Source organism: Pseudorasbora parva, chromosome 18 (assembly GCF_024679245.1).
Source record: "Pseudorasbora parva isolate DD20220531a chromosome 18, ASM2467924v1, whole genome shotgun sequence".
NCBI lineage: Eukaryota > Metazoa > Chordata > Actinopteri > Cypriniformes > Gobionidae > Pseudorasbora > Pseudorasbora parva.
In genome coordinates this window covers 35,854,385-35,871,589 of record NC_090189.1, presented here as the reverse complement: position 1 = coordinate 35,871,589, position 17,205 = coordinate 35,854,385, and the positions used below count along the sequence as shown (strand labels likewise).

General features: G+C 43.3%; 1 protein-coding gene across 1 annotated transcript in view; it reads left to right on the top strand.

Moving 5' to 3' along the window:
* Positions 1 to 17,205, top strand: part of gabra3 (gamma-aminobutyric acid type A receptor subunit alpha3) — a 485,101-nt gene that overhangs the window by 202,468 nt on the left and 265,428 nt on the right. Inside the window, exon 5 of the mRNA XM_067424515.1 lies at positions 10,216 to 10,436. Coding sequence (XP_067280616.1) covers positions 10,216 to 10,436 — 221 coding nt within the window. The remainder of the gene's footprint in view (positions 1 to 10,215; positions 10,437 to 17,205) is intronic.

Sequence of the window (17,205 nt, the reverse complement as noted above, 5' to 3'; positions counted from 1 at the left end):
CCCAATGGGTTGGTTTTGTAAAACCAAAATCTCTCTTCATTTTACATCGTCTACAATCATCTCTATTGTTTCATCATAAGATATAATATTCCGCTGTTATGCCTTTAAAAAAATATTCCGAATGAGTTTGCACTGCCTGTTTCTCAAGCACAGGTCTTGTCTCAGTCTTCTGTTGCTGCCATCCTGTGGCTGCAACATGAAACTACATGGAGCAGAAAACGTCCCTGGTTACGAATGTAACCTTAGTTCCCTGAGAACAGGGAACGAGACGCTGCGTCAGCTGACGCTATGGGGAACGCCTCCAGCGTGACCGGTGTCTGAACTACTATCAAACCACAGCAATCTTATTGACCGGCGACAGCCTATGATGTCATCAAGGTGCGACCAGGAAGTATATAAGGGCGCCTTGCAAACATGACACCAGCTTCTTCGTCTGAAGGGACTGTTCGCAGGCAGGCCCCGAGGCATGGCAAAAGTGACGCAGCGTCTCGTTCCCTGTTCTCAGGGAACTAAGGTTACATTCGTAACCAGGGACGTTCCCTTTCGAAAGGGAACTCGAGCTGCGTCAGCTGACGCTATGGGGAACGATATACCCACGCCGCCACGCGCAGGGGAGTGCATGCCTACTGGCAGTGACAACTGTCAGGACAAGCAAATTCAACTGAAATGCCTGAACCACTCCCCCTCTGGTCACATTAGGCTGTCAGTGACAGCATTCCCTACGGTCATAGCCCGAGCTGTGGCCTTGGGGCACCTTCATGTACCCTACCTCGGCCGCTCAAAGGCCTGGAACCAACCTGTCCGACAGAAGGGGTTCCTTTAAGGGAATGTGGCTAGGGGACCAGAGGACGCCCCAGCCAGTCACTATTCGGGAAGAACTTCACCGAATGCCACCAGGGAGGCTTGACCTGGCGTCACTATGCGGGACGCTTCCGTCTGCCAGCCCAGTCTGTTAACAACAGAGCCTCTGGAAACTCGCCTCTGGAGAGGCATCAAGCTGAGGGACTGCGAACTGGCAGTGTCCACCTCAGGCCGGAACTCAGAGACGGGCTATCCTGGAGAACAGCGCTCAGCGTAGTGCTTTCCCACCCTTGCTAGCGAGGGGAGTCAGCTGCTCGATCCTAGGATCTACCGAGCACATACATTACAGGGGTGCTCAGGAGGCCTGAGAAGGCCTACAGGCTGATCTCACAGGGAGGCCCCGAGGGGCCTACGACCAACTGACCAGGCCCAGGCGGCCGTAAGCTCACAGACAACCCTCATAAGAGGGGAGCTCTTAAGCCTGCCTGGTAGGTACCATGCTGTAGACAACCTATGCAGGTCCCTGTCCTGTAGGGACCGCATAGCAGCAGTGTAAACTCGTCGTGCTAGAGTATGCGCCCGCTATCAGGTGCCGAAGCCTGATGGCAGGAACCACTAGCTGTCAGCTTGAGCCAGTTATGTGTCTCCGTCCAAGGAACTCCTTCCCCCTGGGAGGCCCCGCAGGGCCTACTACTTGCCAGGCTACTCGTAGCCGGCACTGAGACCAGGGAACGACCTCAGGGAGGCCTGGTGAGGCCTGCTACCTGATAGCAGATCATGCTAGCCGCCCTGGCTAGCAACCATGCTCACTGTCATAGGAACCGGGAACCGGGGCTCATCCTCCGGGAGGCCTAGCGAGGCCTAATCCCTGTCACCCAGTGGCCGAGGCCCTGGACCACCCCCTCAGGGGAAGCCAGATGAGGCCTGCTGCAACCCCGCAGGCCCTCCGGGAGGCCTGGTGAGGCCTGCTACCTGCCATCTGGTGACTGGAGCCCAGGAACTGTTATCCAGCGCTAGTTCCCTGGAGTACCCCCTCAGGGGAAGCCAGATGAGGCCTGCTGCATCCCAGCAGGCCCTCAGGGAGGCCCCGCGAGGCCTACTACCTATCATCCAGTGACTGAAGCCCAGGAACGACCCCTTGGGGGAAGCCAGACGAGGCTTACTGCTACCACAGCAGGCCCTCAGGGAGGCCTGGTGAGGCCTACTACCTGCCATCTAACACCTGAAGCACGGGAAAACCCCCTCAAGGGAAGCCCGGCAAGGCCTGCTGCACCCCAGCAGGCCCTCAGGGAGGCCTAGGGAGGCCTACTAACTGGGCTTGTAGCCATGCCAGCGACGAATGCTCGCTGGCAGGTCGGATGAATGCTGGCCGCTCCAAGTCGGGCTGACAGTGGCTGTCTGCTTGGCTGACGAAGACCTGGACATCCAGTTACCACCTGGGGAATCACCCCAGGGAGGCCATGATGGTCCTGCTTGTCGACGAGGTACTGCTGAAGCCGACATCGTCGGGGATATTCCTCCCAGGCGCACATTGGCCCGATGTCGCGACTCACCCGCAAGGAGGCCTGCTGAGGCCTCCTGCTCAGAGTCCACTGCCAGGACTGCCCAAGCTGGCTGCTCACAGCCAGCTGGTAGCCCATGCCCCTCCCGGGGCTGGCTTCATCCCGGAGGCTCACGGGGTCCTCCATGCGATGACGCAGTCCCATCCGGCAGTGCCTACAGACATAGCCTAAACACATTGCCAAAAGCAGTGTACTCAGCAGAAAGTACCTAGACCCTCAAAGCGAGGGGAGTACAACTTACATCACCTGCGTCAGGGCGGCCGCTCTTCCTTCATGCAGCGGCCTACCATTCATGCTAGGGCGTCAGCCATGGCAATGCTTCGGCTTCCAGGGGAGCATCCGACCGAACCATTACGAAGCACGCAGGTTGCGAGTGCAGCTCAACCCGAGCCCTAAAAGGTGGAGCAGAAGACATAGAGCAGAGGGCAAAAAACATTCACAAATATGCTACCCACCGGCCCCACATCCTCCAGGATGGGGTCAGGGGCCGCCAGAAGGTGGCAGCCACAACAAGCTCTGGAAAGCGGGGTTTTCGCAAAACTAGCCCACCTGCGTACAAGCGTGGGACGCCAAACCCCGCCCCACGACCACTGGCTAAGTCGCTGTTCATTCTGCTTCACACCAACCTGCATTACTAAAAAAAAAAAAAACGCAGAGAAGGGGGCGGGCCTTGGCCGGACGACTCTAATGTAAGAGGAGGCTGACTAGGGATGCGAAAGAAAATGCCCTGCAATATTCAAACCGAGGGCCTCGGGCGATAATTACTTTCCTTCTTTGGAAAGAAATGCCCCCCATCCCGCAAAAGCCTAGGCCAACCGATGCAGTGGCCCGGAGAGGGCCAGCCTACATAAGAGTATTATACGCGGCTCGGGGGAGCGAAAAAACCTCAATAATACTCCGTCCAAGCCCTGCGAGGCTAGACATAAATCTGTAGTTCGTGCGTAAGCCTAAACTCACCCTCCCGTCTATGAAATTCCACGAGGGGCAACGTTGACCGCTTTACCCTGGGGTGGCTAAGAGCTTCCTGTTTGACTAGGAGAGCACACTCGCCTAAAACAACAGCACATTCCTACAATTATGAGCGGTTGCCTCAATACTGCTTCATCACACAGAGAGAAGGCAAAAAACTGTTCGCACAGCTGTACATACAATGGTGGCTATTCTCTCCTAGCAAAGCTAGCTCCAGACATACCACATAACGGCATCTAAAAAATCGTTCTAGCCACCGGACAGGGGAACTACAGGGCCCTATGGTGTCCTCCATCGATACCGTGACCCCCAAACCCTTGGCAGGGAGCATGAAGTCTCACACAACATAAATAATAAATGTTTCCCTCGCAAGGGGGACTTACCAGCTCGCCTCCTGCGCGACGATATCCACACATAAGTTTTACTCACAGTATGCATGTTTAGGAGCGCAACCGCCTGAGGGTGCGCTTCTCACAGCCCAGCCAGGCGGGGTCTAGAGTATCATCGTCATGGCCCCCCTCAGGGCCGGATGTAAGAAGCGCCTGGGGAAAAAATGAAGAAGAGCAGTAAATGAGATGTAATTCTTAACTCACCCACCTAAGGGAGGGATATTTCATTCACGCCAACAGCGTTGTGATACTATTCCTCTTATGTGGGAGTCCGCCTCTTTGCGCCCCGCCCTTAACCGCGGGGAGCATGAGAGGCGATGTTGGCACTCAGGCCCCATCACTGGTCCGTATACCGTGACGCCTCCCGCCTGCCTGGGACCCGGATCTCAGCGGTGTGCGGGTCCTCGGACACCACCACCCGCGCTTCTGTGACACTGGCCCTCAGGCCCTGCTATCTTTGATATGGCGCACAGCTGCGCCGCGGGTCAGGGTATTTTCCCTGATTGAGATCCCTCAGCAGGTCTTCCCAGTACAACATGCAACAACTTGCAACACCGACACGGCGTAAAAGTAGCACCAGGCTGACCCGCTGCCGTGTATGCCCCGCCATCTAAACCCCCTGAAACATAGTTGAAAGAAGCTCAGATGGCAGGGTTGGAGCTAGAACACATACCCATATCCACCCATCCTCCAAACATCAGCATTTAACACCCGCTGATGTCCGTGAATACACTGAACATGGGTTCTTCCATACCCTCACGATCTCAGTCAGGAGATCAGGAAGGAATGGAAAAGCTCAACTGAGCCGACGGTTTTATGGCCGGGGAGAAATCGATCGTTCCGTTTAAACGAGCGATCTCTCCTTTAATGCGCCCACATGACGGCCGCAGCCTGCATGCAGCGCGCTCATAACAGCCATCGGCTCAGCATACACAGTCAGGATGGCTGAGAAATTAATTTCCCTTCTCACCAGCCATCCCTACGAGCATTCGTGATTAGTCTCGTCAGTCGCTAGATCGCCGGAGGGAAACATCCCCTCGCGGCGATCGGCGACCCCATCCGAGGGACTGTGATGCGCATCCGCGCTCAGCCTCAGCGTGAGCGGGGATCACATCACTAATCTCAGATGCAAAAACGCTCTTCCCTCAGGAAGAGCGCTAGACGAGAACGGAGCGATTTCGGATTGAAAACTTCGCTCACATTACACACAATCGAAAAAATGACTCCACAAGAGCTTGACTGTGCATGCTCTTAATCCCAGGCAGAAAATAAATGAATCTGGATTACCTTTGACTTGAAGCATTCAGACAAAAACAGTCCCTGAAGACGAAGATGCTGGTGTCATGTTTGCAAGGCGCCCTTATATACTTCCTGGTCGCACCTTGATGACATCATAGGCTGTCGCCGGTCAATAGGATTGCTGTGGTTTGATAGTAGTTCAGACACCGGTCACGCTGGAGGCGTTCCCCATAGCGTCAGCTGACGCAGCTCGAGTTCCCTTTCGAAAGGGAACAGTTGCCAACTGTCAGACATTTGGCATGAGGCACACGCTTTTAGGGTCTGACTCATGCTCTCACTCTGGCCAAGTAAATCTCACACCCAATTTGTGAAGTTTTAATACGAAATTCACGAAATTCATTTGTATTATATTATACTTATAAGCACTAGGGCTGTCAAAGTTAACGCGTTAACGCAAATTCATTTTAACAGCACTAAATTTATTAACGCGTTAACGCAGCGCATTTTCTGTTTGATCCGTGGCATAGCCCGTAGTTGGAAAAAGTGAGAGCAGTCATAGACACAAAGGATACAACAGCAAATATTAATATGGAAAGAAAAGGGTTGACATTAACATTAATATTCTAAACCAAAAGTGCAGTTATTGTCTACATAAACATATTTTCTGCTTAACTTTTATTAGACTCCAGGTCTAAGAAAGAAAAGTGCGTTTTTTCACTGAGAACATTCTCTGCAGCCCGAGCGCGATGTACTGCAAGCTCACACTCGCTCATGCCTGAGGTAAATCATTAACATCATCACCACTTACAGTAGGCTACATGTGTTTTATTGAACTAAATACATTACAATCGGCTAAAACAAATGCACAAGTTACTTTTCTGATCAAGAGCTCTCCCGAGGGTTCTTCACACTGTTTGCGTGAATTGCATCACAGTTAGGCGCACACACACAAGATACCGGCAGTTCAAAAGGGAAATGCGCATCTCTTAAAGGGGCCGCACTATATTCCATCTCTTAAAGGGGCCACACTATATTCCAGTACTTAAAGGGGCCGCACAATAATTTGTCCATACCATGTTGATTAGAGTATTAAAAACTTAATTTAAACTTAATTTAAGATGCATTTACAATTGCTAAAAATGTGTGACTAAATTATGATTAAATATTTTAATCGATTGACAGCCCAAATAAGCACACACAAGTGCATATTAATGAATGCAAGCAAATATAATTTAACACAAGAAAAGTTTAAAATAGTGCTTAAAAAGGCAAACAAATTGTTCCTCATATACAGGTTCTTCTCGGAAAAAAATAGCATATTGTGATAAAGTTCATTATTTTCCATAATGTAATGATACAAATTAAACTTTCATATATTTTAGATTCATTGCACACCAACTGAAATATTTCAGGTCTTTTATTGTTTTAATACTGATGAATACTGATGACAAAAAAAAAAAAAATATATAGCATATTTCATCCGACCAATAAAAGAAAGCATTTTTAATACAATAAAAGTCAACCTTCAAATAATTATGTTCAGTTATGCACTCAATACTTGGTCGGGAATCCTTTTGCAGAAATGACTGCTTCAATGCAGCGTGGCATGGAGGCAATCAGCCTGTGGCACTGCTGAGGTGTTATGGAGGCCCAGGATGCTTCGATAGCAGCCTGAAGCTCATCCAGAGTGTTGGGTCTTGCATCTCTCAACTTTCTCTTCACAATATCCCACAGATTCTCTATGGGGTTCCGGTCAGGAGTGTTGGCAGGCCAATTGAGCACAGTAATACTAGGGGTGTCAACAATAATCGATTCGGCGATGCATCGCGATGCGGGGCATGAACGATTCAGCATCGATGCGGCAAAGTGCCATAATCGATTATGTCACTGTTTATTTTCTGGCGGACGATAAAGTTGTGAAGTTTCAAATACTTCCGGTTCCGGGCGCAATTCACCTTTATTCCACAAGGTGGCAATGTCTGATACCCAATGATGAAGTGACGTTTCACTCATAGTTACCTCTGACAGAAAACGAAACAATAATTATAATCTGCAAAACTTGAAATGGGTTAGTGATTTACTTCAGAAAGCAAGTACTAAACACAATCATATGTTAGTGTCACTGTCTCTTGATGATGGATGTGGTCAAGAAGCTGTCAGTGATCAAAATATTGATTTTGAAGACATTGAAAATGTGTTTGGAGAATATGCTGGAGATCGCGAATATTAGGCAGACGCTGAAAGTACTGGTAAACGAGCTCTGACGAGGACATATGATGATGGTATTAAACATCTGCTCAAACTGAATCCTTCCAAGCTCCAAAAGGTAACGAAATAGGTTTTATTTTATTCTTCTGTAGCTGTTACTCTAAAATCAGGAGTTTTATATATTATCACGACAGGTAGAGGTCTATCCATGTTAAATATAGATCTGGGTCGCTAACGACCTGAATATGTAAGAATGTTTGGTGAAACAGTCATGCATTTAAGGGTTAATTGCATTTTATTTAATTTTATATAATTACATTTTATTTTATTTAATAACTTTTATGTCAAAGATACAGGAGACACATAGCAGCCAATACAATCTGTTGTTTAATATCTGCTTGTATTGCCTCATGACTGATGAAAAATTTGCTTTGTGTGCAGTAGAATTTTGATGCATCACAATGCATCGTAGAATCGAATTGAATCGAATCGTTACCTGGTGAATCGTAATCGAATCGAATCGTGAAGGCAGTGCCAATGCACACCCCTAAGTAATACCATGGTCAGTAAACCATTTACCAGTGGTTTTGGCACTCTAAGCAAGTGCCAGGTTGTGCTGAATAACGAAATCTTCATCTCCATAAAGCTGTTCAGAAGATGGAAACATGAAGTGCTCCAAAATCTCCTGATAGCTAGCTGCATTGACCCTGCCCTTGATAAAACACAGTGGACCAACACCAGCAGCTGACATGGCACCCCAGACCATCACTGACCGTGTGTCCTTGACACTGGACTTTAGGCATTTTGGCATTTCCTTCTCCCCAGTCTTCCTCCAGATTCTGGCACCTTGATTTCCGAATGACATGCAAAATTTGCTTTCATCTGAAAAAAGTACTTTGGACCACTGAGCAACAGTCCAGTGCTGCTTCTCTATAGCCCAAAAGTGGCTTGACCTGGGGAATGCGCCACTTGTAGCCCATTACCTGCACATGCCTGTGCACGGTGGCTCTGGATGTTTCTACTCCAGACTCAGTCTGCTTCCGCAGGTCCCCCAAGGTCTGGAATCTGTCCTTCTCCACAATCTTCCTCAGGGTCCTGTCACCTCTTCTCGTTTTGCAACGTTTTTTGCCACACTTTTTCCTTCTCAATGACTTCCCACTGAGGTGCCTTGATACAGCACTCTGGGAACAGCCTATTCGGTAAGAAATTTCTTTCTGCGTCTTACCTTCTCGCTTGAGGGTGTCAATAATGGCCTTCTGGACAGGGTCGGGTCAGCAGTCTTACCCATGATTGTGGTTTTGAGTAATGAACGAGTATATATATATATATATATATATATATATATATATATATATATATATATATATATATATAATAATAATATATATGAATTAATACTGATCAAAATCGATTTTGCATTCAACTAAAATCATTCATCAAGTGTATTCTGTCTGGTAATTATGACATTTAACCAATATTTGAGATGTGTGAAACACTAATTGAGTGAAATGGTATTAGAAATAATCCCAGAAATAATGTATTTTTTTAACTTTATTTATTATATTTATAACTAAACCTTGACTAAGAAATGTTGAGTTCTCTTTTGACTAAAACTACACTAAAATGATGACACTTTTAGTCGACTAAAACTTGACTAAGATACATTGAGTTGTCTTTTGACTAAAACTGACAAGACTTTTAGTCGAGTAAAACTTGACTAAATAAAAAAAAGATATGTGAATGACTAAATATGACTGTAACTAACATGGACATTTAGCACAAGACTAAGACTAAATTAAAAATAGGTGGCAAAAATAGCAATATTCCTTACTTTTCATGGTGTGGAGACTACTTCTTGGGCATAAGAAGTGCCCACAGAATTTTAATCTAAAAAAAAAAATACAGATTGAAGTCTGGAGCTTACTAAATAAATTATGTATGGAGACATGCACATGAGGAGCATACATGTTTTAATGCTGCAAAGTCCACCAATAAACCACCATTCAATGAGCAACTGCTAGTATGATTCCTGCTGTGGCAAAACTATCTACTGAAGGCTAGAAGGCATTTGTAATGAGTTGTTTTATCTGACTTGTTTTCTGCCCTTTTGCAGGAGCTTCTTGATATTTCCGATTGGCTTAAAAACATAGATTTCCAACTGTTGTTTCCCAAATATCTTTCCAGCAAATTGAACCTTGTGAAGCATGACAAAGAACGTGTAGTTCTCCGTTGAAATGCAAAAAAATAAAAAAGAAACATGTCGTGTAATTGTTTGCTGCCACACACTCAATTACAAGAATCAATTACAGATCCTACTCAGTGATTAATGCTGCCCTCTAAAGATTTTAACATGAATTTTTAACTCATGAAGTACTTTGAATTTTTGCCACTATTTTTATTCATTGCATTAGATGACTTATTAAAAGCAAATGCAAGCAGACAAGATTTCTTTTGATGTTTGTTCCCATAGAGAACCTGTAGAGGATTGCATCATCAATAATGGAGGTCATAAAACATGAGCAATACTCATCACTGAAAAAAGATGCTGCGGATTTGAGATGATTCCTACTCTCAACTAAGCAAAGGTTCACTGAGGACAGTGTCCCCTGTTCCATGTTGGCAATATGGTCAGAGAGATAACGCTTGTTTTATCCCCCCAGCGACAGCTGTGGAAACGCAATCATTCGAGTTTGAACTTTTCAAGGAGCCTTAAGGATCTCACACCGACAAGGCTGTATCTCTCCTTAAAGCGCAATGAATTATTGAAGTGTACAACTGAGAAAAGCATCTCGACCAATCATGGCCAGCCAAACAGGAAGCTCTGTTAAATGTCAAGTCTGAGCAAAAGTCAAAATCTTTTTTCCTTCTCTTGAGTCATTTGCAGAGATTGGTGAAGTGCTTCACACACCCAGCACAGGCTGTCTCACTAAGAGGACATTACATCAGTGAAATGGGGAAAATTGGGGGTGGGGTGGGGGTGTGTGGGTTAGAAGTGAAGTTTTAAAAGGGATGTCAGAGTCTTGACTCATTCTTTTTTTCCCCTTCAGGAGTACACGATTGATGTGTTCTTCCGGCAAAGTTGGCGGGATGAGAGGCTAAAGTTTGATGGGCCTATGCAAGTCCTTCCACTTAACAACTTGCTCGCCAGCAAGATCTGGACTCCTGATACCTTCTTCCATAATGGGAAGAAGTCAGTGGCCCACAATATGACCACACCTAATAAACTTCTGCGACTGGTAGACAATGGAACTCTTCTCTACACAATGAGGTATGACTTCAACTCTTGCTACTCTCTGTAAAGGCCTTGTTGCATGTTGAAAAACTTCATAGCTTACACATTCAGTCTACAATGGAATCAACTGGTGACTTTGGGTGTTTGCAGTTTAGACGGCCTTATTGATTTTAATGAGAGCAATCTACATTTATTAAGCCACTCACTAGCAACCTATGTATATGAGTTTCACACAGCCAAATGGTGAATTTACAGTGCATCTGGAAGTGTTCACAGCGCTTCACTTTTTCCACATTTTTTACGTTACAGCCTTATTCCAAAGGGGATTAAATTATTATTTTCCCTTAAAATTCTACAATCAAAGCCCAGTTTCTGACGCTGAAATACATCCGTATTGATGAGCGGTGCTTGGTTTCCTCCAGACATGACGCTTGCCATTCAGGCCAAAGAGTAAAATTTTGTTTCCTCAGACCAGAGAATTATGTTTCTCATGGTCTGAAGTCCTTCAGGTGTCTTTTGGCAAACTCCAGGCAGGCTGCCATGTGCCTTTTACTGAGGAGTATGGCCACTTTACCGGGCCTGATTGGTGAAGTGCTGCAGAAATGGTTGTTATTCTGGATGGTTCTCCTCTCTCAACAGAGAAACCCTGGAGCACCATCAGGTTCTTGGTCACCTTCCCTAACTAAGACCCTTCTCCCCTGATCACTCAATTTGCCTAGGTGGACAGCTCTAGGAAGAGTCCTGGTGGTTCTAAACTTCTTCCATTTATAGATAATGGAAGCCATTGTGTCATTATGATCTTCCACAGATCTGTGCCTCGGAGGTCTACAGACGAATTGTCTGGACTTCATGGCTTGGTTTGTGCTCTGACATGCACTGATAACTGTGGGACCTTATACAGACAGATGTGTGCCTTTACAAATCATGTTCAATCAACTGACTCTAACACAGGTGGACTCCAATCTAGTTGTAGAAACATCTCAAGGATTATCAGTGGAAACAGGATGCACCTGAGCTACATTTTGAGTACTTGTGTACATGTGATTTTTTTCTTTTTTAAATTTGCAGATTTCAAACAATCTGCTTTCCTGTTGTCGTTATATGGGGTATTGTTTTGTAGAATGAGGGAAAAAATTAATTTATGAATAAGTTTATATTAATACATTTTCATACATTTTCCATTTTGGAATAAGGCTGTAACATAACAAAAATTTGGAAAAAGTAAAGTGCTGTGAATACTTTCCAGAAGCACTGTATGCATTATAAAAGCATTCTGCATCTGTTCTCTGGCTTCTTAAATCAATGCTTTGGGGGGATTTTGAATTCAGGCGGACAGCATGTTGTCAAACTGAAAACAAATCCTGCCTGACTTCTTGAGCCCTTGCAGAGGAGCTGGCAGATGTAGAATAATGCCCTCTTATCGATGGAGGACTCCGGATGAACGGGACGATGGGGAGCTGGCCAGCCTGTGACCCAAACATCCCAAGTGCTTGATAAATGAGTCAGAGGATTGAATTGTGACTAGCTTGGCCAGGAGCTGTCCAGACCAATGTGTTCCACTGCCATAGACAGAGTAGTCCAATTCCACTAGCCATTTCGACACAGCACCTGGGCTGCTCATGCACAGTCACAATGAGAGATTGGTCATCTGTATCTCCGAATTAGGATTGGTTTTATCTCTCCAAAACTTTAACCTTATCCCGAATGTTATAAATGGCCATCAACCTACAGGAAAAGGGTACTATATCATATTACTGCTAATTTATCAGACCGCCATAACCTTGAGGTTTCCCGTAACAAAAAGAAAAGGTTTATTCTTGAATTTATGAGAAATGGCGATTCTTGAAGGGCTGCAGAAATGATTGTGAGAAGCCACTATATGCTTGAAAAGATTCCTAAATCGATACTAGATGCTGATATGTGGCCCACTGAACTGTATGCAATATATTAAAGTAGAGAAGTTTTTGCTGACTCTGCTGTGTTCAGTTTAGTGGTAACACGCCTGATGCATTAAACATACATGAATGTCACAGTTGCAGTACGTACATAGCTTAAAAATATTCATGAAATCCTTTACCCTAAAGGAAGAGACTGCTCTTGCCAGAAAGCCAATAACGTAGAACAGTGACATTTTGCTAATTCATCATGTGCAATAGTCTGGATACACTGCGTTTTAACTGTGCAAGATTCAGTACAGTGTCAAAAATGTAGCTTTCCAGTGATTTAAAGATTATTTTCTTGTCACAAGTTAATACTTTTTTCTTTCTATTAGCACTTTTTTCACTCACATAAGGTGTTAAACCTCAGCAAAAACTAACTGAATGATTTATTTGCCCAATTCCTAGTCTGTCATCTCAAGCATTTGAATTACACGATACTTAAGCCTTAATCAGAACTTTAAATCTAAGCAGAGTTTTAAATTCATAATAGTGCTTGTCCACAGGGATTGTGCTGATAATGAAGGTGGCACATAAAAAGGGCATTTATGGTGGCACACTATATATACTGTAGTACTAGAAGGGGGGTGTCATTCTGTTCTCTCCTAGGCCCTGTCTTATATGAATTCATTTAATATGGCTTCACTGCTCCCCAGGCTAAGAATAACATTTGAATTTGGATGTTTTAATGAAGGCTTGTCACTCTCAATGTGTTTGCCCACAGGGATGGCGTGTTGTAGAGAAGTTGTTAGCTAGAGCTCCCAGGGACAAGAAAGTTGATTTTTCCCGACCATTATGGCAAGGGCATAATTGCATTGTATAAGTGCATTGCTTATTTGCCAATGTCCCACATGCTTTTTCTGAATTAGTGTAGCACATGTTAAAGCATTTGTGTGGAGTTAAGTAGGAAAAGCAAGAGAATCTAAAATTTTGATCATGCTTTATCACTTTCTTGCTGCAGTCTGTTTTGGGCTCTTTGTCGTGATAGTCTTTTCGAGTGATGTCAGTGTTTTTACATACACATTCTACAGTGTGTTTTCATGCATTAAAGAAGAGTGTCCAAGGTTAGGCTATAGAAAATGTGACAAAGGCTGCTGCTCAGTGGCTTAAAGTGTAAGCTTGCATATTTTCAACCTGCTTGGTATTGTTAGATGTCGGTACACATATATGGATACTCTTTCTCCATGTTACCTGGAGCAATAAATTCATGATGAAAAACATAATTCTGTGGACTTTTGACAGCTCCAGGTTTTTTTTCTTTTTTTCTCACCATTCTGGCCCCTGAAGGAATTCTGGTTCCTTACCACCGTCGCCTTTGGCTTTTGCCTTTCACAGTTGGGGACACTAAAATTTCAACTACATAACTGATCTGCCCCCATTGTCACTATATGATAATTGAAATTAGCTGGATGATATCACTGTTTTCTAGAGCGGCTGTGCAGCCGAATTAAATTTTGTTGCATTCTGTTAACAAAAGCTGCTGAAGCTGCTTTGAAACAATCGACATTGTAAAAAGTACTATTTAAATAAAGGTGACTTGACTTTGTGAAAAGTACAGTTTGTACTTCTGCATTTTTCTATCATCGCCCATGAACAATTGGATTGACAAAAGGTTATTGAGAAAACAGTAATTGTAAGGATTTATCATTGAAAATTGTATTGTAATTTGTCTACTTCTTTAAACAGCATGGTTTAAAATGTCATCGTATGCCATTGTATTTGTATAGTAAAAAATAATACTTTGGCAGCAGCCTTCTAAGCTTTATATCCAAACGATAAACTTAGTACTATAAACTTGGATATAAAGGCTTTATATGCAAACTATAAACTTTTATCCCAGTACTTATGTGATCATTTAAATATTTGAAACAGATATAATGATACTGTGTGCTTGAAAAGACTGTATGTGAAGCTTTTTCATACCTATACATGACAACTGCTCTCTCTGGGTCAGTGGCAGCACCAACACATATTTGAATATTCTGGTGTAACTTTGGTAGGTTCTGGTGAGGTTTAATAGATATGCAATTTAGGATTAAGCTTGGGTGTTTTACTGGTATTGTTAAATAAATAAGTAAATACAATTTAAAAAAAAAAAAAACTTGCAAAAACATTAAAAAACACATTTCGGTTACACATGTAACCTTAGTTCCCTAAAGAGGGAATGAGATGTTTTGTCACCGCCTTGGGAATGCCTGTACGTGATTGCGTCATGAAGCATGTATGTAGTCAGTCCAATAGAGTGACGGAACGTCATAGGTGGGTGATGTCACATACCCGGAAAGTATAAAGCACACTGGCAACAAATGCCATCAGCTTCTGAAATGACTGAAATAAGATGCTGAAACAAGATAACACAGAGCTGACAAGACAATGATCACATATAGCACTTGCTGAAGGCAATAGAAGCTAATGGCGTTTGTTGCCGGTGTGCTTTATAGTTGGACTACTTGTTTATGACATTCCGTTACTCTATTGGACTGATTACATACATGTATCAGAACACAATCACGCAGAGGTGTTCCCAAAGCAGCGACACTTGCTGCCTTGAAATGTTTTCATAGAAAATTTGAGTGGTTTTTACTCTTGCAGAACATGCCAGCACAATTCTAGGATGTTGCGAGTGGTTGCGATGGCATTATGATGCAGTTGCTATGGTATTATGAGTGTTTTCTTATTTCTATGTGACTGCTGCATGCACATTATGGAAACAATAATTGTATCCATTTTAGATTCTACTGTCTGTGTGTTTTGTCTAAACCAGTGGCATCAGTTATATTAAGATGTTTCAGATTGCCAAATTGAGTAAAGACCATAAAATCTAAATGACTAGTGAAATCAACAGGAATTACCTAGTATTAATAAAGGCTAACACAACCGCTTTTCGGACATTTAGCAGGGGTGCCTTGGTTAGTAGTTTAATATGTTATTACATACTGAGACTATATGGTAAAGCTGTATGGGTGATTTTTAAACAATCAGTTTTGATCTGTATTCAGTAAGTTATGGTTAAAGGGTTGTATGAGCCCAGGGAGCAATTCACACACAGATGAAAGTAGTATGATAAAGGGATCAATATTTACTATATGAAGTGTAAAAGTATTTGAACTTTTAAGTTTGTAAAGAGCAAATATTTCCAACAATAGTGTTGCTATGATAAGGCCATTCAGTTTTAATTAAAATGGCAACTTCACAGCACTAATACAGCACAGCACCATTTTAGCATTCTTAGCACCTGGTTTGAATAGACTGTAGATGATGCAGATTTTCATATCATAACACTGTTTTACACAGGTGCAATTATTTAAATAACATTGGTTATTTAACTATTTTCAATCCAATGACTTTCACATGTAAAATACATAAATCTCACCTCTGCTGAAAAGATTTCCAGCACTTTAGATCAAATAATTTTCCTCTGACTTTGGAAAGCACATATTACTACTGTGACTGTTCCAGTGTCCTGGAGGGATAATGGAATGTTGCATGTCTGTTTGCTTTAGAGTTAGAAACACAGAATGCCAGCAGTGCTCTTTAATCTTTTAATTCCATAAATGAGTTGTTAATTGAAACATGGGGTTTTTGCAGCTGTTTTGGCCCAGAGCATTCTGTTCCGGTGATCATAAACTACTGTGGAGCATGGTAAATGAGAATCAAATAGATTTTAAACTGTTAAATTTATACTAAAACTTCATACCCTTCCTTCCCACCCATTGCGCTCTATGGCCTTGAATAAGATGGAATTGCAACACACTGCAGTCTGGGGCAATTTAGAGAGGTTGCATTATATCCTTTTGTAGCTTCCGTTGTTGTTGTTTATGTACATTTAAAATGCAAGTCAAGGTTGTTGTTTTTTTTCATAATTCATAATTTAGTTATACATCTCTGACAGAGAATTTAACAGCATGTTTTTGCTACTGCACATCATATGTGTAAATGATATCTCTTATGACTGGTTAAACTCATTTCATGAAGACCACATGCATTATTCACACTGTCTGCTGTTCAGTGGGGTGGGTCAAGTTGTTAAGTTGTATATTGAATAGAGGTTGAATGTGGGCAGTTATAACTTAATCCATAAATGGCCTAGGCCAAGGGTTTTCAAATTGGGATATGGGGATACCACAATGGGGTCCATGAAACATTTTAGAGGAAAAAAACTAACAAAATGTATTTTTAAGTGTATACAGGCATTGCTATTTTCAGATGAATTTGATCAATATAATTTCAAAGGCGTCAAGTACCTCTTTATCAAACAAACACAATGATTTATTTCTCATCCACCTGCGATTTATTGGACTATTATTTTTGTATTACATAGCCCGCACAAAGGTTTGATATAAGTGCGAACCACGTGCACATATACACATACGTGCACGCCCTTCAAATGACAAGTCCAGAGAGAGTGACCAACAGAAAGGAATATAATGAGATTCATCGGCCTGCCTGGGACGTTGGGCTTTGTGAGCCGTGGCCCATACATGTCTGAGTCATAAGCAAAATTATATATTACAATGCAATACTATTACATATTTGAAATGAAAACATGTTTTACTCACATAAGTGTGTTGCACCATTCCTCTTGTCGGATCCAATATAGAAGAAATAGCACTGTGAGATTTGTTTACAAACAATCCTGCACTGAAATGAAGCGAACACCATTTCTTCCCCACGTCAGCTGGAACTTCATTCAAAATAAATTTCAACCACACATTCCTAATATTAGGATCTGAAGGAAGCTTATGCAGTGACTGTGTTCTTCCCATAGAATGTAGGTTCTTCCACAACCAGGAATAGTGCAATATCTTGCTATATTCTTCTGCATGTTTATTGCTGTTGGCTAGTGCGATCCGATGAGCCAGTGGGTG